General features: G+C 37.8%; 2 protein-coding genes across 2 annotated transcripts in view; one reads left to right on the forward strand and one right to left on the reverse strand.

Moving 5' to 3' along the window:
* Positions 1 to 118: 118 nt before the first annotated feature.
* Positions 119 to 22,340, reverse strand: LOC135464592 (rab3 GTPase-activating protein catalytic subunit-like). The gene is made up of 24 exons (XM_064742035.1): positions 22,324 to 22,340; positions 21,866 to 21,918; positions 20,913 to 20,988; positions 19,347 to 19,503; positions 18,419 to 18,497; positions 16,873 to 16,986; positions 16,444 to 16,609; positions 15,509 to 15,608; positions 14,478 to 14,559; positions 13,957 to 14,025; positions 13,389 to 13,462; positions 12,544 to 12,636; positions 11,504 to 11,667; positions 11,034 to 11,144; positions 10,047 to 10,219; positions 9,565 to 9,619; positions 8,607 to 9,055; positions 7,653 to 7,734; positions 7,033 to 7,138; positions 6,425 to 6,546; positions 5,073 to 5,169; positions 3,659 to 3,759; positions 1,451 to 1,672; positions 119 to 1,126 (listed from the first exon to the last, which is right to left on the reverse strand). Exons 1-24 carry the CDS (start codon positions 22,336 to 22,338, stop codon positions 878 to 880), a joined length of 3,009 nt encoding a protein of 1,002 aa, XP_064598105.1. The 5' UTR covers positions 22,339 to 22,340; the 3' UTR covers positions 119 to 877.
* Positions 22,341 to 23,617: 1,277 nt separating this feature from the next.
* LOC135464347 (glycerol-3-phosphate dehydrogenase, mitochondrial-like) overlaps positions 23,618 to 25,612 on the forward strand; it is a 43,065-nt gene continuing 41,070 nt past the window's right edge. The window contains 2 exon segments of the mRNA XM_064741771.1: positions 23,618 to 23,770; positions 25,118 to 25,247. Coding sequence (XP_064597841.1) covers positions 25,140 to 25,247 — 108 coding nt within the window. The 5' untranslated portion in view covers positions 23,618 to 23,770; positions 25,118 to 25,139.

The following is a 25,612-nucleotide window of genomic DNA, read 5'->3' on the forward strand; positions in this document are numbered from 1 at the left end:
TGTAAAAATGTTACTTTGCACAAAGCCCATTCTAAGATATACTACTATACATGTAACAACAAAAAAAATGTTTGTGAAAAATGTCTACTCATGTTCAAATATCTCAACACTCATACAATGCCATAAGGCCATGCTGTTTAATTTATTTGATTGGTGTTTACCATGTACTTAGGAAAATTTCACTTATATGACAACGGCCAGCATTACTGTGGGAGGAAATGGGGGAAAGCCAATGACCATTCGCAGGTTGCTGACAAACCTTCATATGTACAACTGGAGAGGTAGCCAGTAGGAGCTTAGCTTGAACTCACAGCCGACATATTGCATTATTTCGCTGTGCCATGCTAACCACCTTGGCTACGGACATGGGGAATGACAAGTGTTCATATTGCTGAACTCTGAAGGTATTGCCCAACATTTTACATTGGTTAATGAAGACTGAGCTAATGCTGTCATTTAGTATTCATAAACTGAGCCATTTGATGTATATTTTCGGCCTCAATGCAGTATATACATCTACTTATGAACTTATTTGATTGCTGTTTTACCAGTAAAGTTACTGAATATCTCATGATCCATTTTCACAGTAATCCTCGACATTAATAAAGAACGACATCGACAGACTGCGTTGCTGAAATTTTTGACCGATCCTAAAATCAGCCAATCATGATCGTTTCGTTATCCCAATGAATGAGAACACAGTACATTCTCTGTGGAGAGGGTCTAGAGTGGTGGCCAGGTCTGTCAGTGAAATGTTGTATCGGCTGTAAAGGCTCCAGCCAATCTGAAATCCCCATAAATGAGAACACAGTACATCCTCATTGAGGAGGGTCTAGAATAAGGTGGGGGTGGGGGGTTGGGAGGTTTGAGGAATCTGTCACTGAAATGTTGTATCGGCTGTAAAGGCTCCAGCCAGTCTGAAATCCCCATCTATGAGAACACAGTACATTCTCTGTGGGGAGGGTCTAGAGTATGGGGCAGGTCTTGGTACAGTTGTCCTGAGAATGTACTCTTTGCCAGATGGACGAGGGAAGTCAGGAATGGTACTCGCTGGACGATGGGGATTTAATGTCAAACTCAAATCGTCTTCTTCTATCGCATCTTCATTCGTCACCATGTGAGCCGACTGCAAATGAGAAAATATGAACTGTTAATTTTCAACAATTTGATGGATTGTAGAAAAAAAAAATCTCCAAACTTCCTTACACAGTCTTGCCTAACATCATCACATTCTATTTCGGTCTTTATTTTTAATCTGATATCGCTTAAGCTCAGGACAAAATTATGTGTGGGTTGGGGGGTGGAATTTAGCACCAAGATAAACCACCAAGCTAACAAGATCCTACAGGTATAAACATTAATCTGTCTCTAAAAAAGCATTTTTTATTTCACAAAATTTTAGGTCATTCACCTGACTGAAAACTCATTTATCTTCAGAATTCACCCTTACCTTCTGAGCCGCTAAGAAGAGTCTATGGACAAGAGTTCCTGCGGGGCCTTGGGGTCCACCTCTCACGATCACCTCTGGCTGGGAGAGGAGACAGGACACAAAATGTTGAATCTCCGCCTCTTCTTCACCACTGTGCTCCATCAGCTCCATAAAGAACTTCGATTTCAGTGATTTTGCCCTTGCTATCACAGTCTCCGCTAGTCTGATGGCCTTCAGTAAGTCCTGAAAGTTGTGAACAAAAAACGATATTGAAAGGCAAATGACGTTGAAGACCAAATGACATTTGAAGGCTCTGTCTGGATTTTCTCCCACCATAATACTGGCTGTTGTTGCATATGTGAAATATTCTTCAGTACAAAATAAATAAAAATCAAATAAATAAATATCTGGTACTGGCAACCCTTATCTGAGATATGACGCCATACCATCCTATCTGGCATCTGACTTCATATCATCCTGTCGGTTATCTGACCTCACATTCTATCTTATCTTATATCTGACCTCATATCACATCTTATCTGGTATTTGACCTCAAATCCTATCTTATCTGGTATCTGACCACATATCATCCTATCTTCCCTGGTATCTGACCTCCTATCATCCTATCTTCACTGGTATTTGACCTCATATCATCCTATCTTTTCTGGTATCTGACCTTCACTGGTATTTGACCTCATATCATCCTATCTTCTCTGGTATCTGACCTCATATCATTCTGACCTCATATCATCCTATCTTATCTGTTACCTGACCTCATATCATCCTACCTTATCTGTTACCTGACCTCTTATCATCCTATCCTGACTCTTTACCTAACTACCTATCATCCTATCTTATCTGTTACCTAACTACCTATCATCCTATCTTATCTGTTACCTAACTACCTATCATCTTATCTTATCTGTTACCTGACCTTATATCATCCTATCTTATCTGTTACCTGACCTCATATCATCCTATCTTATCTGTTACCTGACCTCTTATCATCCTATCTTATCTGTTACCTGACCTCATATCATCCTACCTTATATGTTACCTGACCTCTTATCATCCTATCTTATATGTTACCTGACCTCATATCATCCTATCTTATCTGTTACCTGACCTCTTATCATCCTACCTTATCTGTTACCTGACCTCTTATCATCCTATCTTATATGTTACCTGACCCCCTATCATCCTATCTTATCTGTTACCTGACCTCATATCATCCTACCTTATCCGTTACCTGACCTCTTATCATCCTATCTTATCTGTTACCTGACCTCTTATCATCCTATCTTATATGTTACCTGACCTCATATCATCCTACCTTATCTGTTACCTGACCTCATATCATCCTATCTTATCTGTTACCTGACCTCTTATCATCCTCTCTTATCTGTTACCTGACCTCATATCATCCTATCTTATCTGTTACCTGACCTCATATCATCCTATCTTATGTTACCTGACCTCATATCATCCTATCTTATCTGTTACCTGACCTCATATCATCCTATCTTATCTGTTACCTGATCTCATATCATCCTACCTTATCTGTTACCTGACCTCATATCATCCTATCTTATCTGTTACCTGACCTCATATCATCCTATCTTATCTGTTACCTGACCTCATATCATCCTACCTTATGTTACCTGACCTCATATCATCCTATCTTATCTGTTACCTGACCTCATATCATCCTATCTTATATGTTACCTGACCTCATATCATCCTATCTTATCTGTTACCTGACCTCATATCATCCTATCTTATCTGTTACCTGACCTCATATCATCCTATCTTATCTGTTACCTGACCTCATATCATCCTATCTTATGTTACCTGACCTCTTATCATCCTACCTTATCTGTTACCTGACCTCTTATCATCCTATCTTATCTGTTACCTGACCTCATATCATCCTACCTTATCTGTTACCTGACCTCTTATCATCCTATCTTATCTGTTACCTGACCTCATATCATCCTACCTTATCTGTTACCTGACCTCTTATCATCCTCTCTTATCTGTTACCTGACCTCATATCATCCTATCTTATCTGTTACCTGACCTCATATCATCCTATCTTATCTGTTACCTGACCTCATACCATCCTATCTTATCTGTTACCTGACCTCATATCATCCAACCTTATCTGTTACCTGACCTCATATCACCCTATCCTAACTCTTTACCTAAGTACCTATTATCCTCTCTTACCTCGTAACGGCGTATCTCGGGCAAGGGGGACCTCGTCGCTTTGGCCGCCTTTGACGTAATTTGCTCAATCAACAGTTTCAGCTTAGGCACATGTGGATCTTCTGTATCAAGAAAATGAGGCAGTGGATGATTGAATGAGCAAATGAATTAACCTTGGCTTGATCTGCCGGTGTGACAGACACATTCCATAGTCTAGACCACTTTAAAGGTGAAGAACACATAAAATTTACATTAAGTTCAGATGAAAGAATGTGAAAACTTTTTTTTTTTGAGAGAGAGAAAAAGCTTTGAATGACAAAGATATTTGAAAATGTTTTTGGTATGGTGGGTATTTGTGACCAATTCCCTTTGTGCAATAATGTTATAAATGAGGATGTAACAGATGCTTAATAAATATAATTGCACTAGAATTTGATCTTTTCAGCTAACAAATGTGTTCAACCTGAAATTTGATCATACTATTTCTAATATATTCATAAATATTATCATAATTCATATTAAATTCATAAATAAATTTACTAGGACATAAAAAACAAATTTACACTCAAATAAATTTATTAGGCACGCATCACATCCTTATTTAAACATTATTATGCAAAAATGTTATATGCAAAAATGTTATATACCAAAGTGTGGTCCCAAATACCCACCATATAAAAACATTTTCAAATATCTTTTTCTCCTGAAAGAAAAAATCACAAAAAAAAATATATATATTGACCATCATATCTGCAAATAAGATTTCATCCTCTTTCATCTGATTTTGGCATCATTCTTCTCCTTTAACTAATTAAGTACAACATTAAACCCCAAGCACTCACTCACTCACTCACTCACTCTCCTTTAACTACTCCCATACCTAATAAAGGAATACACTATTACTGTTATCTGCCCAGAGAATATCCAGATCAGGCGACTGTTTCACACAGCCATTTTGGGCTTTGGCTTAAAATTGTAATTCAAAACAACCTCTTAAATATGTGCATCAACCTGATAAAATTTTGACCAAATTAGGTGAAAGGTGCTGTTGTTCTATGAGTTATAAGATTTGCTTCCCTTTGTAGAGGGCTGCTGTCCATTTACCTGACTGACAGTGAAAACACTTTTGAATCTACCATTTATCTGAGACTAATAATTAAGTATTACTGTAATTCTTCAACCTTTTCACATGTTTGCAAGGTGTTTATTCTGAAAGTAATACTCTGTGTTGACTGATAAAATTATACGTTTTGTGAAGCCATGAAACTGGCCAATCTAACAAATTTAGTTTTGTCTCCAAAATCAAATTAAACGCGTGAATGAATTGCACTGGAAGATGCTCCTCAGATGCAGAAAGGTTGAAGAATTAGGGTACAGCATAAATATTCATGAATTATAGATATTTTATACTTAATGGGAGGTAAGTAAAGTTTACCGTTCTCCACAATACGTAGGATGGCTGACTGTATTAGCATAGGCATCAGGTGCAACACCACCTCGGCAGGCTTGAGGGCTGACAGGAAATGCAACACCTGTCAAACATTGACTATACTGTGTACAGGTGTCACACATAAAACATGTACTTAATACAGGTGTGATACATAAAACATGCACTTAATACAGGTGTGATATATAAAACATGTACTTAATACAGGTGTCATATATAAAACATATGCATAAGACAGGTGTGATACATAAAACATGTACATAAGACAGGTGTGATACATAAAACATGTACATAAGACAGGTGTGATACATAAAACATGTACATAAGACAGGTGTGATACATAAAACATGTACATAAGACACGTGTGATACATAAAACATACTTAATACAGGTGTGATACATAAAACATACTTAATACAGGTGTCATACATAGAACATGTACTTAATACAGGTGTGACACATAAAACATGCACTTAATACAGGTGTGATATATAAAACATGTACTTAATACAGGTGTGACACATAAAACATGCACTTAATACGGGTGTCATGCAAACCTAAAACATCTCCCAAACTTATGGAATAAACTCAGCAATTTTACCAATTAACAAAAGTTCTTTCCTTTTGGAATTTGGAATTTTGACAGATTGACTTTTACAGGCCAAAGTTTTGAACCACAAGTCATTTTTTCTTTGTTAAAAAACTTCATGAGCATGTGATATTGAAATGAACAAATTTTGTCTATGAATTTTCTGTGTGATGTAACTCATCCTAAACACAATTAATATGATCTTGAAAATTCAAGTTGTCTGCCAGCAACCTGCCGATGGTCGCGGGTTTCCCCCAGGTTCTGCCTGGTTTCCTCCCACCACAATGCTGACCGCTGTCATGTAAGTGAAATATTCTTGAGTAACACCAATTAAATAATAATAATTAAAAAAAATTCAAGTTGGAAGAGGTTTAAAACCAGATTAGCAGTACAGTCAATGACATGCTTGTAGAAATAACCATGTTTTGATTATTATTTGTGATCATTGACCTTTAAAAGGTGTTTTGATATTTGTTTGGTATCTAAGATGATATCGTAACGGAAATATGTAAGTTTCAGCACTGAAACTAATATTTTATACTATTTATTTGCCTCTAAAAATGCACTTTTTTCTTACAAAATTTTCTGTCATTTACAAATTTAAGCCATATTGTGGTGAATTCATTCTGAAATTCAAACAACTGACTGTTTTCAAAACCGTGAAAAGAAATATATAACAGTAACTTTTCTAGAGATACTTTTCTAAATTATGTTTCAGATTTGTGGCACACTGAATTTTTATCACACACACCTTTTCTGCTTCTTTCGTGTCATCAAACAGTCTCCTCTGTCGCCGGGCAGGAACAGCTCTGGCACTCTGCCAAACCTCCACCCACATGTTCCCCGGAATCTGCATACGAGAACTCAGATGCCCTGGAATGTGGATAATTAATTCATATTGAAGTTTTGCTCCTTTAAACATAGCATAAACTGAAACAAACTGGTCTTATACTAGGGTATAACTCAAACCTGAGTGATTTGCACTAAAGTGTATTGCCCTGGAACGTGTATAATAAATTCAAGGTGAACAAAATTATTGCTCATTTAAACAAAATTATTGCTAATTTAAACATAGCAGATACTCAACCTAACTGTCTTATCTTCAATCTCTAAAAATTATCACTCAAACTTAGACCAACAACTTTGCCCATCACTATATTAAAAGGTGCCCATTTTGTCTGACAGTGACAGTTATGCTGACTTTAAGAAAGTGATTCGAGGTTTGTTTGGAAGGTCGGATGACATTCTAGTGGGAAAATGAAGAGGGAAGTTTTGGCAGCATTTATCTACTTCTAAAAATGCACTTTTTGTAGCCGAAATCTTTCGGTCCTTTTAAAACCATACTCTGATCTAACAGACCTGTTTTTGTCTTTGTGCCATCCTCATTCTCCACATCCGCCTCCACATAATCGCGCGGGGAATACCAGCGGACAAAATCCTCCAGGACACACCCAGGATTGGCCGCCTACAGAGACATGGCACACAATCTCAGCATTTACATTTGAATAAAACATACGAAATTATAAAACACAAGAAGTTTATTCCATTTAAAATGAAGTATTTTAAAGTTAACACCATTTACATGTAACTGTAACAAACTTTACAGACATTTTGTGTATTTCAACTATAAAGTGGTATGTAAAATGCACTTAGAATACTTATTATGCCAAGCTCAAGTTTTTCTGCCTGTGAGAAATTTAACACAGCTTGTGACAAATCTAACACAGCTTATGACAAATCTAACAGAGCTTGTGATAAATCTGACACAGCTTGTGACAAATCTACCACAGCCCATGACAAATCTAACAGAGCTTGTGATAAATCTGACACAGCTTTTGTCACATCTAACACAACCTTTGCCACATCTAAGACAGCCCATGAAAAATCTAACACAGCTTACAACAAATCTAACACAGCCCATAACAAATTTAACATAGCCAATGACAAATCTAACGCAGCCGGTAACAAAATGAACGCACCTTGAAGGACTCCATATCAGAGAGTAGGCATGCACTCTGCATTCGCGCTCTAAGCTGAGCACCTTCTGAGGACGTTCCTAACCTGCAATCAGAGTGGCAGTCCTTTGATTTCAGTGGTGTTTATTTCTCCAACCTTTTTCTTTTCACATGTTCAACAGACCTGGTGTTGTTTTAGGCAACATTTAATCATATCTCAGCTTTAATTAACACTTTGCAAGGCCCTGATGTTGGCAAAACCACCCAAATTATTTGTGCCAAATATTTTTTGCTCCTCACGCATACCTCTGCAACTTGTACCTGTTACAGTTATGACTATTAGTGAGTTTGTTAGTTGCAAATTAGTCAGAGTTAAGCTATGTGAAAACAAGTGTCTTAAATCATATATACTGTAAACCTTCAATCTTTTCAACCACTAAAGCGCTTTTTTCCGTGGAATTTATGCATCCAACTATTACGAAAATGATGCTAAAATGATGTAATTGTGTCATGAAAGATGCAATTTTCAAAAAAACTATTCAAATAATTTCTCTACACTGAATAGTTTTCTCAGAATATTCCAAAATATTGGTTTGCCAATGTTTATTTATTTATTTATTTGATTGGTGTTTTACACCGTACTCAAGAATATTTCACTTATGCAACGGCGGCCAGCATTATGGTGGGAGGAAACCGGGCAGAGCCCAGTGGAAACCCACGACCATCCGCAGATTACTGGCCAACCTTCCCACGTACGACCGGAGAGGAAGCCTGCATGAGCTGTACTTGAACTCACAGCCACCACATTGCTGAGAGACTCATGGGTCATTACACTGGGCTTGCTGGCTTGCCGATGTGGTTAAAAAGGTTGAAGAATAAGGGTAACTCTGAGGAACAAATATATTAAGCCATGTGATCATAAAAGTATCTATCATAATAGTGGGACTTGTGACTCAGTTTCTCATTTTCCGAACTTACTTGGCCAATGCTTCAGCATGTTCATCAAGCATGTCTTCCGTCATTGGGGCTGGTTCCTGGGTGATCGGTATGTACAACGTCTCCCCAGAATCAAGCAATTTTAAGTCTCCGTATGGTCGCAGTCGGCCATCAGGTCTGTATGAGATAGAGTCTTTAAAAAATGTGGCGTCATTAGAATCACAACTTTCCCCTAAATTTGACGCCTTTTTTTCAACTTCTTTTTCTTCCTCAGTTGCCCCTTCAGTCGCGGATTCATTTTGCTTTTCAGTCACAGATTCATCACACTCAAAAAATTCCATTTCCTCTTCACTAGAGCTTTCTTGTCCAACAGCGCCCTCTAAATTGTCTTTCCCTGTTTCGGTCCCCCCTGCATCGCCAGGGTCAGCCCCTGAGAATTTAGCCTGCTGTTCTTCTCGCCTTATTTTCCTCTCTATACAACAGTTCAACATCTGTAACCATGACAACAGAAATATTAAAACGAACCTATATTGAAAAAGTAATGAATATCTTAAATTATTAATTTTACAGTGAAGTAATTAGAATTACACAAAAAAAAGATTGAACAAGCCCCAAGATTATTTTAACCAAATCTTGCAGTTTGAAAAATTAGAGTTACTGCAAGGCATGACAAAAACAAATAAAAAGAAAAAAAAAAAACTTTTCGAACAAAAGACAAATCCCCTTATTTGCTTCATTTCAATCTCAATACTCTGACTTGTTTTTCGTGCTCAATTGTGAACATATATAATGAGAGATGTTAAGACAAACCTGTGACAATTTCAACTTCCACGATCAAACAGTAAACTTTGACCATCTTTTGAAATGACCCTGTGGAAAGCACTCAGTTCATGTCTTTTTTTGTTTTTTTTTTTAACAATTTGGGATGTCCATGTCAACACTATGAGCTTTATACGTAATGGGAAACCCTTAACATTTCAAGGTAAAGTTAACATCTTACCTGTAATTTCTGATGAAGGATACAAGAGCCCATGTTTGGTGCTGACCTTTCCAAACTGCAACAACAACAACATCCTTATTATAAACACATTTTACTATATTCTGTGGTCTATGTACTGGATTTCATACATTTTAAAAACAAAATCTGAATATCTTGATCCTTATCATTTAACCCTGCTTCTGAGATACAAGGGTTTCGAATTTTCAAGTCTGAGGTTAGCGAAAAGCTGTAGTCCTTTTCTTTATATTCTTCAACAATGTGCACACAATGAAAGACAAATTCCAGTTAAATTTGATTACTGTTGCATTTCCTATCACCTAATTCCATTGTACAAGATAATTTCAAAGATTTGTCTAATCTTTAGTGGCAAATTTATACTACTGAATATACTAGCCCATTGTAAAACTTTCAAAATTACACGTTGGTAAAATCTGCGACTTAGTAATGGGTGAAATTTTGGGTTATTTTTGCCTCCAACTCACTTTGGTATCATAAAGTTGTTCTCCAGCCTGTACCTCATCTCCAGTATAAACTCCTGCCAGAGATGTGCAACGGCGCACAAACCTCCTGCACCCTGACTTACACGACACGAGCAGATTGCTAACTTCTGCGTGAGGCTCAAGTGGGGGGCTGCCTTCAGCTGCTTTGTGAGGTCCTAGCAGGGGGGAAACAGTAAGATTCATAAATGCACTAACTTTGTAATGACACTTTATCAAAACAGAAGAAAAATAAATATTTCTTCATATGACAGGTCAGGAAAAGTTATTTGTAAATATTTTCTTGTTTGATTTTTCTCTAAGGAGAAAAATACATGTGAAATAAGTTTTGTATGGTGGATATTTGGAACCACATCTTGCTCTAAAGAAACTCTGGACATGCATATAAATATGCTCTACATGAGCATGTGAGGCATATCTAATAACCTGTATCTGTTTTTTCTAATCTCAAACATTCTCACATTTTTGATTTATTGATTTATTTATTTAATTTTACGCCATACTCAAGAATATTTCATGTATATGACGGCTGTCAGCATCATGGTGGCAAGAAACCGTACAAAGCCTGGGGAAACCCATGAACATCCTCAGGTTGCTGGAAGACCTTCCCATGTATGACTGGAACTTATAAATATATTTAATATATCCATGAATATTGTCAAAATTCATATTTACAGCATGTGTGTGGATATACACAACATGTTCATTTATTAAACATGCATCACACCTTGATTTAGAGCACATCTGTTTTTTTTTTTGCTCCGGATGGTCGTGGGTTTTCCCCGGGCACTGCTCGGTTTCCTCCCACCATAATGCTGGCCGTCGTCGTATAAGTGAAATGTTCTTGAATACGGCGTAAAACACCCATCAAATAAATAAATAAATAAATAAATATTTTTTGCTCTATTCATATTTCACAAATACTCATTCTGGACAGTTTACACCACTTAGCCAACACAGGCTTAGTCTTACCCTTATAAAACGGTCTGAAAGCTCCCCAGGGTGGCTGTTGTTACTGTCTTCACGGGGCGTGTCCTCAGTTGCCAAGGATGCAGCGTCAGGACTAGCGTCAGGGAAGAGGTACTGTGGTCAAAAGAACAACAACATACAATGCAAATCATAAGTCCTCCAAGACATCAAAACATTCCAGGCCAGCAGTGTTTCTCAATGCAGAAGTAAATACACATCAGACTTGCTACAAAGACAGTATGATTAAAAGCCTCAATCAAACAAACTAAGGTATTTCACCTAAAGTTTGGTATGCAAATATGCACCCTCAGAGGTAAATACAGCTGTTAAAGTGATACTTCTGATGTCAAACTTTCAGTTTTTCTGATAAGAAACGAATCAAAAATGTGTCTTGAAAAATATTTAAACTTTAGGCGAAGCACAGAAGAGGTAAAATACTAGAAAAACCAAAGCCAAAAACTGAAACTACTGACCAGGAGTACACTGTTGAGGAGGTCTGCAGGGATTGGTGACTCATCAGGTTTGACCTTTAACCTGGTGGAAGCGTGTGACATCACAGAGGTCAGTGAGGGTATAGAGTAGGGGACTGCTGGCTCTGTTAACCTCTGTAGAGCCTGACTAATGTCTGCTGATGTGTCTAAAAACAACAGTAACGTAGCAAATTCTGAGAATTAATATCCAATGTTAAATATGCAAAACTCACACATGGAGCAAGATGGTTTTTCAAACTTGCACAAACCTTTTTTGATAAGATTCAAACAATATTTGGAGCAGTCAGTTTACGGAAACCAATGACCAATCAAGGAAATCGTTAAATACAGTGAATGATAAAGTTAGATCAAGTCAGATTCATTTGGGGGAGGTGTTTTTTAACATACAGTTTTTAATGATGATTAATGATTTAATAATTTTTCCTTTTGAGCTTCCTTTTCAAATCAGCCCATTTTCTACCAAGGTATGACAATTTGTCCAAATCTCTTCCTGGTTCAGTCCAGGTATACCCTGTTATGACAAGTTGTTTCAAATCTCTTCTATCAATTTCTGGGAAAGCCCATTTTTCTACCAAGGTATGATGAGTTGTTTCAAATCTCTTATATCTCTTCCTGGGCCAGCCCATTTTTCTACCAAGGTATGACGAATTGTTTCAAATCTCTTATATCTCTTCCTGGGCCAGCCCATTTTTCTACCAAGGTATGACGAGTTGTTTCAAATCTCTTCTATCTCTTCCTGGGCCAGCCCATTTTTCTACCCAGGTATGACGACTTGTTTCAAATCTCTTCTATCTCTTCCTGGGCCAGCCCATTTTTCTACCCAGGTATGACGAGTTGTTTCAAATCTCTTATCTCTTCCTGGGCCAGCCCATTTTTCTACCCAGGTATGACGAGTTGTTTCAAATCTCTTATCTCTTCCTGGGCCAGCCCATTTTTCTACCCAGGTATGACGAGTTGTTTCAAATCTCTTATCTCTTCCTGGGCCAGCCCATTTTTCTACCAAGGTAAGACGAGTTGTTTACCTTTGTCATCATCCTCCATGAGAGCTTTGCCCAAAAGCTGGTCTGTGGTTTCCTTACAATGACAGAGCTGCAGGAAATCACGCAGGTAGTCTCCTGAAACAAGAAATGTACAAAACAATCAAACAATTAAATGTACTTCTGAGGAAAATTGGGAACATCACATTTGCCATAATATCACTATTCAAAATGAGGAAACGTTATTGTAGCTAACGATGTGTTTGTGGGTTGATCATCACATTCTCTCCATTTACCTAGTAGTGTTTGTTTTAAATGTCTATGAAACCAGACAGGAAATCTCACTCAGTACACCTGAAAGTCTCAACACACTGATGACAACCAGGATGGCACAATACTACACAAAGCAGGAGGCTTCAGAAGATGGCATATCCTCCACCCCGACTGCCCAGCCACACCCCCAGCCCCCAACTGCCCGGCCACATATCAGTACATCAAGAGATTTTCACACAACATTTGGATCATACACATCTTCATTTTGTCCCTGACACATCTGTCACCTTTCAAGAAAACCCACTGAAAACTTTAGGAGATGCATTCTTATTTCATTTAAGTCCAAATTTTATCTTCAGACCTGTATAACTTTGGACTTCACGAAAAAAGAACAAAAAAACGTTATGCATATCTACATAATGTCCTTACACATCTGACACATTTCATAAAAATAAGTTGAAAACTGCAAAGAAGGACTTGCATTGACAAGTTAAAGACACAGGCAGACTGATGGACACACAAGGCCTACCACAGCATGATCCATCATTAATGACCAGTATAAACTAATTGATTATACTAAAGTACTATATAGAGGAAGAGAAAATGACAACACAAACCGAGTAAGCAGAATGGGTCTTCAGTCATCTGTATTCTGACAGTCCACTGGGGAGCTTGTAAAGGGTCTAAATCTCTGAAATTAAATTAAAACAGAATAAATTTGAAAAACAATTAAAAAAATTAAAAAAGCATATAGAAAAATGTGCATTTCTGATAGCGTTCTTATCCATCTTTCTCTCATATTGTTTAACCTCCCTATCAAAACAATCATATAACAGTAAACAATTGTTTTAACCTTATAAACATTTAATCGTTATACAGTGATACAATGATGCATCTATAGAATGCACAGTTTGGCTATGATACTATCATATGATTTCCAGAATTTTCAACGCAAAGAAACAATTTTACACCATACATGTAACATTTTGTAACAAAATAAGCTGAATATAGACACATAAACTAATATCCATTTTGGAAGGATACCAAAAGTTGAGTGCTTTACAGACACAATGTCTACAGGAAAAAAATTTGTTTTGACAAGGAACCATTTCCAAATATCCAGTATGATGTATGAAGGTCAAGCAGGGGTGATAACTCTGTTATGAGTTGTGCCAGTGAACTTACGAATAAGCCTGGTTATCTACGATCATCTCTTCAGAAAGACTTGGCCAAGTACATGATAAATGCAGTTCACTGAAAATGAAAAAATAAAAAGTCCAATTTTTTTTTAATTTTGTGAATTCAAGATAATCTAAGATTGGTTACGTTTGACTATTTTGTCAATTATCCCATTGTCACTGCTCCTCTGCTTTTGCAACTATGTTGTAAGTCTTTTAGTACCCAATTCCTCCACCTTTTCGCATATGAAAGAGCAACTTTCAGTGCAATTTAGGCACATTTTAAATTTGATTTTGGACACAAAACTTCATCAGTTGGATTGGCCTATTTCAGGGCTTCACGAAAAGTGTAATTTTATCAGTCTATACAGAATAATGCCTTCAGAATATACTTGTGAAAAGGTTGAAGAATTACAGTATGTTAAAACATGTTCAAGGATAATCAGATTGAGGCCAGAATATGTAATATTCCTGAAAAATGTGTCAAAATAAATGTACGTGTAGCACAGAGTGAAAAAACTCTCTCACCTGACAGGATCTTCACAAGCCCCGAATGGTAGAGTACCAATTTCCGTGAAACCAACCTCGTCACCTCCGACTGATGAAAGATCTGCAGCACAATTAAAGCTAATCTACAAACTACTCACGCATAAAAATTATACGGCATATTATTCATGTACACTCTACAAAGGAAGGTATAAATCAAGTTTCCAGTTCAACGGTTTAAGACTGAGAAAGTTTTATATGTATGTATGAATATACTGAAGTTCAGTGAAGTAAAATGAAACAAGAACTGGGTGTTTAATTTCAACCCAAAATTGTAGCCAGAAAACAAAAATGACAAAATGACACTTGCATAAAAATGTTGTAAAGCTATTCTTAAAAAAAAAATTCAATAACCTTACGGGGATTTTAAAGACAAAGACCACTGTAAAACGCATGCAAAACCATTAGAAACTGTCCAGGAAAATAGTTGTTTTTTTTTTTTTTCGAATTTTTCTAACCGAGTAAACTTGTGTTGGAAGATCAGATGCTACAGTGGACTGTTGTGAAACAGAAGGTATCAGTAATGCCATATCTATACTCTATGCCTAAAATAATCTGTGTCAAGATAAAATCAGTGAATGATGAAAGGTAGCAGTCTAATGTGTGTTAAGTAGCAAAAACTTTGTGACGTCAATGGTCCCATTGTGGTTAAAACAGGCTACCATAGAATAAATATTCAAAAGCATTTTACAAGGTTAAACAAACTGTAAAAAAAATAAATCCCATTATTTTTGTGGACAGTTTTTAATGGTGTTTCATCTGATACATACATCATTTTAGAGTGGTCTTTGTCTTTGAAGAAAGTAACAATAAAAGAAAATAAAAACTTCGATCAAAATCCCAATGAAAACTTTACAAGAATACAGCCCTTTTCTGGAAGTTCGCTAGAATTAATCCAAACAAACATATTTTTAACAATGGCCTAATACCAATACTACACATTCTCAGGAAATGCTGCAGAGCAATAATGGAAGGTAATAATAGTGCTCATGTTTTTTCCTGTTCAACCATACCTGGAGGTCCCTGAGGCCAGGGGGAGTTAACCCAGTCCTGTAGGACATATGTGAAGCGGACCGACACAGAGACTGGGGGCAAAGACACCGTTGACATACCCTGGGGACAGAAGACAGGAAACAGTACAATGTTAAATAACCATGCAATGAATACACCCTCAAAAAGACTCACTTATAGGGGAATTTTGAGTTGGCACTCTTTTGTAGTCAAACGTAAAAACAGTCCTACTATGTCATGTGGCCATTTTCCAGAGGCACAAATGACACCTCTTTCCTTTAGGGACTTCTCCAGTTCACAAAACACTCAGATTCTCTGATTCGTCCTTCATTTATCTACTCTAAATTACTTTTTCATTTATCTACTCTAAATGGCTTTTTCATTTATCTACTCTAAATGGCTTTTTCATTTATCTACTCTAAATGACTTTTTGTGGCACTTCTAACAGAAGCATATGTAATAGTGAATGGGATCAAAAATAGTTGCCTAACATTTTTGACAGGTCACATGATACGGTTGGACTTTCCCTACCTCCAACGATAAAACAGTTCAAACTGGAAACTCCCCTATTCAGTGCAGAAAGTCTAGGCACTATATAAGGTATGGAAAAATATGGTATCAGTGACCCTCATATTGGGCGAGGCGTCAGCTGTATCCTGTTCCTGAATAACCACGTAACAAATTTATCCCGCAAAAGACCCATTAATTCAGGCAAATTGCTTAAGCATAGTCACTGTTTTCACAGCCAATCAAAGGGAAATAATCTAGTCAAAGGAGACATATAGCTTTAGCTGCAGAAGCCTGTCGCCCACGTGACCGTTGCTGTCCAATGAAAAGATGCATAATGATAATGTACAATAGTTTTAACATTCATTACTCTCTACAAGTTAACTGTGTTTAAGATGTGAGGGAATTCTCCAAACACAAAGCCACTTACCAGTTTTCCTTTGAAGACGTCGAGAAGGCCAGCCAGGTGGTTGTACTGAGGAGGGATTCTCTTAAGATGGACCATGTCGAACTGGGTGGTGAGTCCTGTGGCCACACAAACTCCGCTGTACATCTTTCTCCAGCTCTGTAAGATCTGCACAAACACTGGTACAGGGCTGTCAACAAAACACAGCGATTGACTGATTGATAGATATAACATCTCTAAGTCCTGTGGCCACACAAACTCCTCTCTACATCTTCTTCCAACTGTGTACCAACCACTAGCTCCAGGCTGTGCACACCTGAATGATTCAAATTTTAAAGGCTACTAGGAATAAATGTTATGAAAGCTTTAACCACGGTAAAATGTTCTTATTGGTTGAACTTTGTGATAAACACAGCAGTGCATCGAGCCAGTTGATAGATTCCAAAAACTCACCATCCTGTGTTGCTCAGAGCGATGTTCACTGAGCTGACCAGTAATTTACTGCGGCTCTCAGAATCGATGGCGTCGTTGACAGGAGATATAACCACAAAGTCCCGCAACCCATACCTGAATGAAAACAAGAACATGAAACCAGTTTGATGTGAGACACCATTGGTAACAGGCTTTGGTAGGGAGGTTGCCGGCAAACTGCAGATGGTCATGGGTTACCCTCTAGCGCTGCCCGGATTCCACCCATCATAATGCTGGCCGTTGTCGTATAAGTGAAATTTTTCCTGAGTACGGTATAAAACACCAATCAAATAAATAAATCAAAATAAGTAACAGGCTTTGGGGGAGATAATGTCTAACTTCCACACCATATATGGTCTCACTTACTGGTACATCAACAAAGAGTAAGGGAGGAATCATACAGACAAACAAACTTTCTTAAAAAAATAGAATTCTACAGGTAATTACACATACTTATTTATTAAGCAATATATAAATAAATAATCAATTTCTCACTAATGCTGGTTTTGAAGGTATGTCAGTTCTTTTATAGCCTAGAAAGCGCTGTTCAACTTAATCTCAATTTATACCACGTTATCACACAACTGAGGCACAATGACCAAGGAAATGGCTAGAAAAAGTGTGAATATGTTCTGTATAACTGCATTTCACTGACTACAAATGGGACACACTGATTATGGAATGGGTCCTGGGTGTGCCCAGTTTACTTTCTAGTCTACTGAATGAGCGGGGACCCTGAAACACGGTACTCTCGGCCCAACGACACATCTCGTGATGACGTTAGGTATCATTACATTTTCAGTGGAAGTGGTTGCGACAACATTAAATTACAGAAAGACTGACCCACTGTTCAGAAAAGTCTGCTGATGCTGGATTTATTTATTTATTTATTTATTTCATTGGTGTTTTAGTCCGTCCTCAAGAATATTTCACTTATACGATGGCGACCAGCATTATGGTGGGAAGAAACCGGGCAGAGCCCGGAGGAAACCCACGACCATCCACAGGTTGCTGAAAGATCCTGCTCTGCAGGGAACATCAGTATTCATACCAAGAGAATGTAAACAATCGGTTGAGTGATCATTATACAGATTAGTATTTTCTCAGGACTTGGCCCCTAGAAGACGATCACCTGTAATGATCATGTGATCATGCTATAACTATTACTATTTAATTATTACATGAAACAAAATAAAGGCACAGCAAAATTTTCAATTTTGACAATATTCTGAAATGTTAAAGGACGTTTCAGAGAGCAAGTTTGAAAAGTTTAGTTGAAATTCATGTACTCAAATCTGAGAAGCACAGAGAAAAGTAATTTTAATGTGTTTAAAACAAGACAGGGTTGATTAAAAATTATTAGGTAGAGGCTGACATTACAACAACAGCATGGAGACGGACATCAGAATTGCCCATCCGATGATGTTGGTTATGAACCCATTCCACACAAGTCCCAGGCAAGTACGTTTAGCCACTAGACCAGTGCCCGCTCTCCAATTCCGTGGTGATTAAAACCAGCTGTACCCACCATCTACTCAAACAATGGGCTCTGGAGGGAAAATCATTATCCATTGACATCATGTCCAGGAAGGCATTCGGAATCTGGTCTGGGAACACAGAAAAATTTACGTACTGGCTTTATTCATCAGTGATCTCCAGTAATGCCAAGATCAAGGCCACCACAGAATTCAAATATTTAAACGCATTTCATTACATTTTAAAAGCATACACATTCATTACTGTTTGGCTGGGGTGAAAGATAGCTAACATAAAAGATCAAATTTCAGTGAAATTTATGTACATTTTTATTTGACTTTGGAGACAAAACTACATTGGTTGGATTGGCCAGTGTCAGCTGAACTTTGGGAGTGAGTGAGTGCTTGGGGTTTAACATCGTACTTAACAATTTTTAAGTCAGATGACGACAAAGGAATCCTTAGAGTGCATGTAATGTGCCTCCTTGTTGCAGGACGGATTTCCACTGCTCTTTCATCTAGTGCTCCTTCACTGAGACGACTTACCGAAGGCAAGTAAGCCACCCCGCCCGATCCATTATATTGATACGGGTCAACCAAGTGTTGCACTACCCCCTTCATGCTGAATGCCAAACGTGGAAGTTACACTTACTCTTTTAAAGTCTTAGGACTGACCCTGGAACTACCACTCCCGAAGCACTCTACCAACCTTTCTAGTCAGTCAGCAGAACTTTGGTTACTGACCCTTCATTTAAGCATGACCAAGGCTTTAGGCTACATTGTGAGGCATTAAGCTTCAAATGTGCATCTCTTAAAGAAAGATTTCATAACAAAATTCAGGTATTATTAAATACAGTTTTATGAGGCTTTCCCCCTGACAACCTTGCATTTCCCTTTAAATGAAACAAAAATTTTTCTCAACTTTTCATAGCGTTTAGGTATCCATGACAAAAATTATAAGCTAAATATTTCAAATCATACCATGGTCCTCATCTACATCTTCATCTCTGCCCTCGCTGTCTCGACCTCCGTCAGGGGAGGTCACTGGCTTCAAATAATGATGTGTTACCGTGAACTTGAAGTCAGCAAAACTCAGCTGAGTGGTCTCCTCTTCCCACTGGCCAAAAGTGAGCTGACCCTATTTGCCAAAATTAAATAAATAAATTAATGCCAAAAATTAGCAAACTCAAATTGCTACTAATGATAGTCTTTAAATGACTGTAAAAAGTGATAAAGTCTTGAAGTGATCTGCATTATGTATTTTACAAACTTTATGACTGATCTTGAATAGTAACATTTAGGCTGATATTTTGGGTAAGGTAATAATTTGGGCCATCCTAAAATATTGTATTGCCCTTCATTATGACGTCATACAAGATTTAATCTCAACTACAGGTAAAACTGTTGGTCAGAGAGCTATGCGATTTGCACCCTTCGATTTTGCGTCGAAAAATATGTCGCAATCAGCTCATTTTAAAGCGCATATAAATAACTTTGCTGAGTATGACTTTCTGCCTTATGACTTTAGCAACTGACATATTTATTTATTTATTTATTTGATTGGTGTTTTATGCCGTACTCAAGAATATTTCACTTATACGATGGCGGCCAGCATTATTGTGGGTGGAAACCTGGCACAGCCCGGGGGAAACACACGACCATCCGCAGGTTGCTGCACACCTTCCCACGTACGGCTGGAGAGGAAGCCAGCATGAGCTGGACTTGAACTCACAGCGACCGCATTGGTGAGAGACTGCTGGGTCATTACGCTGCGCTAGCGCGCTAACCAACTCAAGCACGGAGGCCTCACGACTGACATAAGCTACAATGCTCTAATACCTTCATATGTATTATCGTCGCTGGATGTTTCTGCATTAAACATTTCCCTACAAGTAATTCGCTGCCATTCGGTTGCCCAGGAAATCTCAAGTCTTTGGGCCAAGTCCACTTGAATCAGAGAGCAATTGTTTTTCTTCGAAGCTTACATGTGCATGTACTACCATACCACATCATTTGTATACAGAAAATATAATGCATCTGATACCGTCTGTGCTAAAAAAAATTTTATTTTGCACTCAACTACATAAATAAGGTGTAAAACGATGAAGAACAAGGCATGCCTTAAGCACGTGATAAAAAAAAATTTAAAAAAATGTCAGGGGTTTCCAACATTCTAATCTGAGCTACATGTAAAGCTATGCGGTTTGCACCATTCCATTTTGTCTCAAAAAATATGTAGGTTCAGTTCATTTGAAATTGTATTAGAACAATTTTACCGAGAATGACCTTTCCCCTTATGACTTTGGTGACTGACATAAGCTACAATGTGCTGTAATACCTTTAGATGTACTATCGCCACTGGATGTTTCTGTATTACACATTCCACTACATTTTTTTGACTGATTTCCAAATGGGTCATTCACCTTCTAGAGCCACTTAAGAGTTTTAGGTGAAAAACCACTTCAGGTGATCAACAGTACTTTAAGTCTGAAACTTTGAATTCAGTGCTGACAGCACATGCCGCACTAAGCTGCTCCAGTTACCTACCTTTGCCACCGGAGGTAGAGGGCGCTGACTGACAAGTTTCCATTCATGCAGGGTTTCTTCGAATCGTGCAATGAACCTGTGATTCCAAGAGAAAACATTCAGCTATAGAAAAAAAAACTGTCAATGCTACTGTAATTCTTCAATACTTTTGCATGTTTGCTTGGTGTTTTTTACAGCAACTTCTGGTGGCATTATTCTGTGTAGGATGATAAAATTATACTTTTTGTGACACTATGAAAATGACCAATCCAACCAATGTAGTTTTGTCTTCAAAATAAAATTAAAAACATGTATGAACTGAAAATGAAATTTGCTCTTTCATGTGTGAAAAGGTTGAAGAATTAGGTATATACCGATAAGGGTTCATGTGTACCAATGCTGATTATTTAGTTGTATATGTACAAAGAAATCCAATATGTCTACTGTTACACAGCCATGTTGGCAAACTTATCCATCAGCCTTTCTTTACTAGGTAGAGTAATACATAACACAAACAAAAGAAACTCCCAGTTTTGAAACTGTTTTGTTGAAATGCATGTCAAATCTGTAAAATTTTCAACATTTTGGCAGGTCATGTGATGGGCAACATCACTGCACACAGCCCCCAAAAACAAAAAGTTAAAAACTGGCCACAAAAACAATGACAGCCAACTAAGCGATGTGGCAAAACTCTCGGGTTACCAAACTCCAGCGCCAACTTATAGGCCCCAGCCTGTCCTCCCGACCGAGCCAAGCAGACATGTTGAGCCATGGTTGAGCAATGTCTGAACACTGGATTTATGATGGGTAACAATTCAGGGAGGAAAATGAAGGACTTGGCCAAAGGGTTCACACTGAATTTCGGGGAAAGATCCAGAATCTCTAATGGCCCAATACAGCAGGGCATTACAGACGCTCAGTATCTAAACACAGTTGTTTTTTTACGTTGAAAACACATTGAAAGGATCTCATACCTTTCCCATTCGGATGCTGTGGTGAAATCCGTAATTTCAAAAACGTCAGCATCCTGAAAAAATTAAAGGCCAAAATAAATTCATGCAGAACAAATGAAATCTAAAAACCCCACCACAACATGAGAAGTTAAGCGATCTCATAATAACTGATAAAATCAAAGGCATGGGAATTCCCACAAGATCCCAAAATAAAAGCAAAGACGAATAAAGATAATATAATTCTTCCGTAAATTGGCAAAACACTTGATGTAAATGAAACCGGAGTTACGTGTACAAAATATAGTTATGAAGGGTCCAATTTTCGATAACCTTACTTCAACAGCTGCCACTGTAATTTTTACCTTGACGACGAGAACCGATTGCTCACGTATGTTTAAAATGCGACTAACTACTATTTTAAACCATTTGTTTTAAAAACTAGCATTTCAAGCAGCAGAAGACTTTCAAGTAGACATTACCTCATCCGCTGCCATTGTTGGCTACGTCAAACTAAGGGACATAACTGTGTTTACTTCACTGTTACCCATCCAGGCCTAACTCCGAAGGGAACAAGAACATGGAAACGTAATACGAAAAAACATTATTTGTCTTCAACGTTTTCTGCTTACAGTGTCCATAAAATATTGATTTCAAAATGTACATTGGGTAATGCTGGAAAACTTGATTGCACATGAATGAATTCCTTTTTTTGGTTAGCAAATTCATACAAATATATTTTTAAATATTTTTGTGCAGCATTTTTAAGGGATTTAAACAGAAACGAAAATGAGGATAAAATAAAACTAAACTTTTCTGCATCAGAGCTACTGTTCAATATTTGATCTGCTTCCTTGTGACGCCTTAATTATGAATTGCCTCAGAGTCATTTAAATTTTACGTGACCAGCACAATAAAGCATTTTTATTAATTAGACACGGGTATTTATTTATTTATTTGACCGGTGGTTTACACCGTACTCAAGAATATTTCACTTATACGACGGAGGCCAGCATTATGGTGGGAGGAAACAGGGAAGAGCCCGGGGGAAACCCAAGACCATCAATAATTTACCGGCAGACCTTCCCACGTACAGCCAGAGAGGAAGCCATCATGAGCAGACTTGAACTCAAAGAGACCGCATTGGTGAGAGCTCCTGGGTCATAGGCACGGGTATTTAGTATGCTTTTTATAATATCCCAGCATCTATCCTTAACAAAGACTTACGTGAATTTGACTCATCTTGAATTAATAGCTTATCTTTTATATAATCAACTACATAGTGTATACCATCAGATGTGGCTGTTATTAAAGAAATGCCTTTGTAATACGCTGGGATTAACATTAAGTCTATCTTAATCCCAGGTATAAGTTACTCTCAATGAGTTTGGTGGTCTTTTACTGGCAAGTTGAAGCCGGGTACGAAACAACTGTGTGTTTGAGTGAAAGTATTTTCATTGTTGAGACGAAATTTCACTTAATCTTCTGCCTCCAAATATGAACATTTCTAGCACTTAGCTGCCACGCATCATTGCATTCTCCCTGTGGAATAAACTTACGATCCTTTCTCTAATACCTACGCAAAAAATATGCACAAAAACCGCGTTAAAAACCATCTGCTTTATTTATTTATTTTTCTTTTTACTTCTTTCTGTATCCATATGTATCAAATGTCAATGAGCGCCTGTTGCGCAGAGTGATCTCCCTTATTCCAGGTACCTGTGACCTTGGCCATTCGTCCTTGACATTACATTGAAGGACAAACGACGGAAACTGGGCATTTTGTGAGTCGCTTAGTTCGGATGGTCTACAAGGATTTAGTTTCCTTGTCGTGATTTCCTCTGAAGGGAAATGCGTATAGCGGAGACGCAAATTAAGAAGTCGTATTCTCCATTTTCCTAGCGTTTCATTTCGTCGAATATTCTTGTAGTAAGTCATTTGTTGTGATTTTCTGCACGAGGTCTGCTGTGGTTGTCGTTGTTGTTGTCACTGAGGACGCCGAGCTGTCATTCATCCCGATAAAGATTTGCTTGAGTGGTTTTGTGAGCCGTACTGGAAAATTCTCAGGAATCAACTGAGTTCGAAGGCAACGGTGTGTTTGTTTACAGGCAGTTAGTGCTGCAGGTTAAAGATAATCCGTACATGTAATATTCTTTCTGGCTTTCGCCCACTCTCGAAAGGGAAGATTGCGGAAGGAAATCTGTCAAGTGGCGATCCTTGCCGATTTTCAGTGAGAGGTTTCGCGCATAGTTATCTGTGACATACGTTTATCTACGTTTGTTTAGTGTTGATTGAGTTTTTTGCTCACTCAATTGTTCAATTACATTAAACGTTGAGGTCAGTTCTAAACAATTACTCATTTTTACCTGCTTTTACGTTTGATTGAAAAATCCTTTCGACTCATTCTGCAATTAAGGTACTTTGCAGAACGAAGTGGACCTTTAAATCTACTCTAAAACAATAGCACATGCAAATGTCTGGTGTGGGATGAAGAGAAAATGTTGAACTCAAGTCATATAAGCACTGTCACATCCATGCAAAGTAATGTTGGAAGATCCCAATAAAGATATATTCTAAATAGCAGACAGCCAGCATCATCATACATACCAGGTCAAACCATTGTTTATGGACAAAAGGGGTACAAGTCTGTATGGTCAAATGATGCTGTTGAAAATAATCTTTGAAGTATTTTGAACAGTGAATTATTTGTTATCATTGACAGTGAAATGAACAGTGCTACAAGGTGTTGTTGATATATCTGTCAGGGTTAGTACATGTATATGTTCACTCTTTCTGTGACCTAATTGCCTTTGCCAGGAATGAAATACTAAGTTGCAAATCGTCAACTGTAGGGTGGTTACATGTGTTTAGTCTTTCCAGAGACTTCAGATAGCTATCGCCAATGATATGATGAAATTAACCGTGTCCCGAGATGCTCTATTACACCTGGCTTATGAAATCTGTCCATTCATTTTTGTTAACTGAAACACCCCTTTTTATAATAGACTCATCCATTCTATTTACGTCATTGGTTAAGTGTTTTGCACGTGTACAGGGAGAAAAACATGACATATATAGACTACGAGCGTCTTTATATGTAATACCAAAACATTTGATTGTTATGGAATATCAAAATAATGCTCTCTAGTACTCTGGCCAATGCATTTATTTGTCAGCAGTCAATTTGTCACACAACCAGTATTAGTGTGGATAGAACCCCAATTTGATCTTTGACTTGTATATATATATCCTCTAAAAATGTTATTCTTTCTTCAGGTTTCTGGAGAGTTAATGCACAATGAGGTACAGACTTGTGCTAAAGAGACTGGCCTGCACCGGACTGGCTGTGGGTGGAGGGGCAGTGCTGACAGCTTACCTGTACCCTCAATATGCCACTAGGAAAGAGGTGAGTGTACATGTAGCACAGGTGAACAACCAAAGCTTTGGATCTGAGACATGCCACATTTTACCCAGGGCCGAGACAAGTCCATAATTTAAAATAGGTTTGTTAGGTATAACCTGGCCAACTCTCCAAAGAAGGGCCTTACTCTAAAGTGTTTATAGCATTTTAAAGGGATACAGGATCAATGCTGGCTGACAGTGGAGATGGTGTTGTCATCTTGTCCTTTTGGTCATGCTTGAATAAATGTACCATACCTAAAATTCAGTTTAGGCTTGCCTATCTCTCACACCAGCCAGTCAGAATCGATTGTATATCCCTTTGATGGAATTGTGTATTTTTTGTTCAATTTGCTCACAATGTTATTTTCT

This window comes from Liolophura sinensis, chromosome 4 (genome assembly GCF_032854445.1).
Source record: "Liolophura sinensis isolate JHLJ2023 chromosome 4, CUHK_Ljap_v2, whole genome shotgun sequence".
Lineage (NCBI taxonomy): Eukaryota > Metazoa > Mollusca > Polyplacophora > Chitonida > Chitonidae > Liolophura > Liolophura sinensis.

What these genes read in the sequence shown, in the direction of transcription:
- LOC135464592 (XM_064742035.1), bottom strand. An exon ending in ACGTCTTCAAAGGAAAACTG is followed by an intron (nt 15,609 to 16,443) that starts GTAAGTGGCTTT and finishes TTCTGTCCCCAG; the next exon opens with GGTATGTCAACGGTGTCTTT. An exon ending in TCCTTCATCAGAAATTACAG is followed by an intron (nt 9,056 to 9,564) that starts GTAAGATGTTAA and finishes TCATGGTTACAG; the next exon opens with ATGTTGAACTGTTGTATAGA.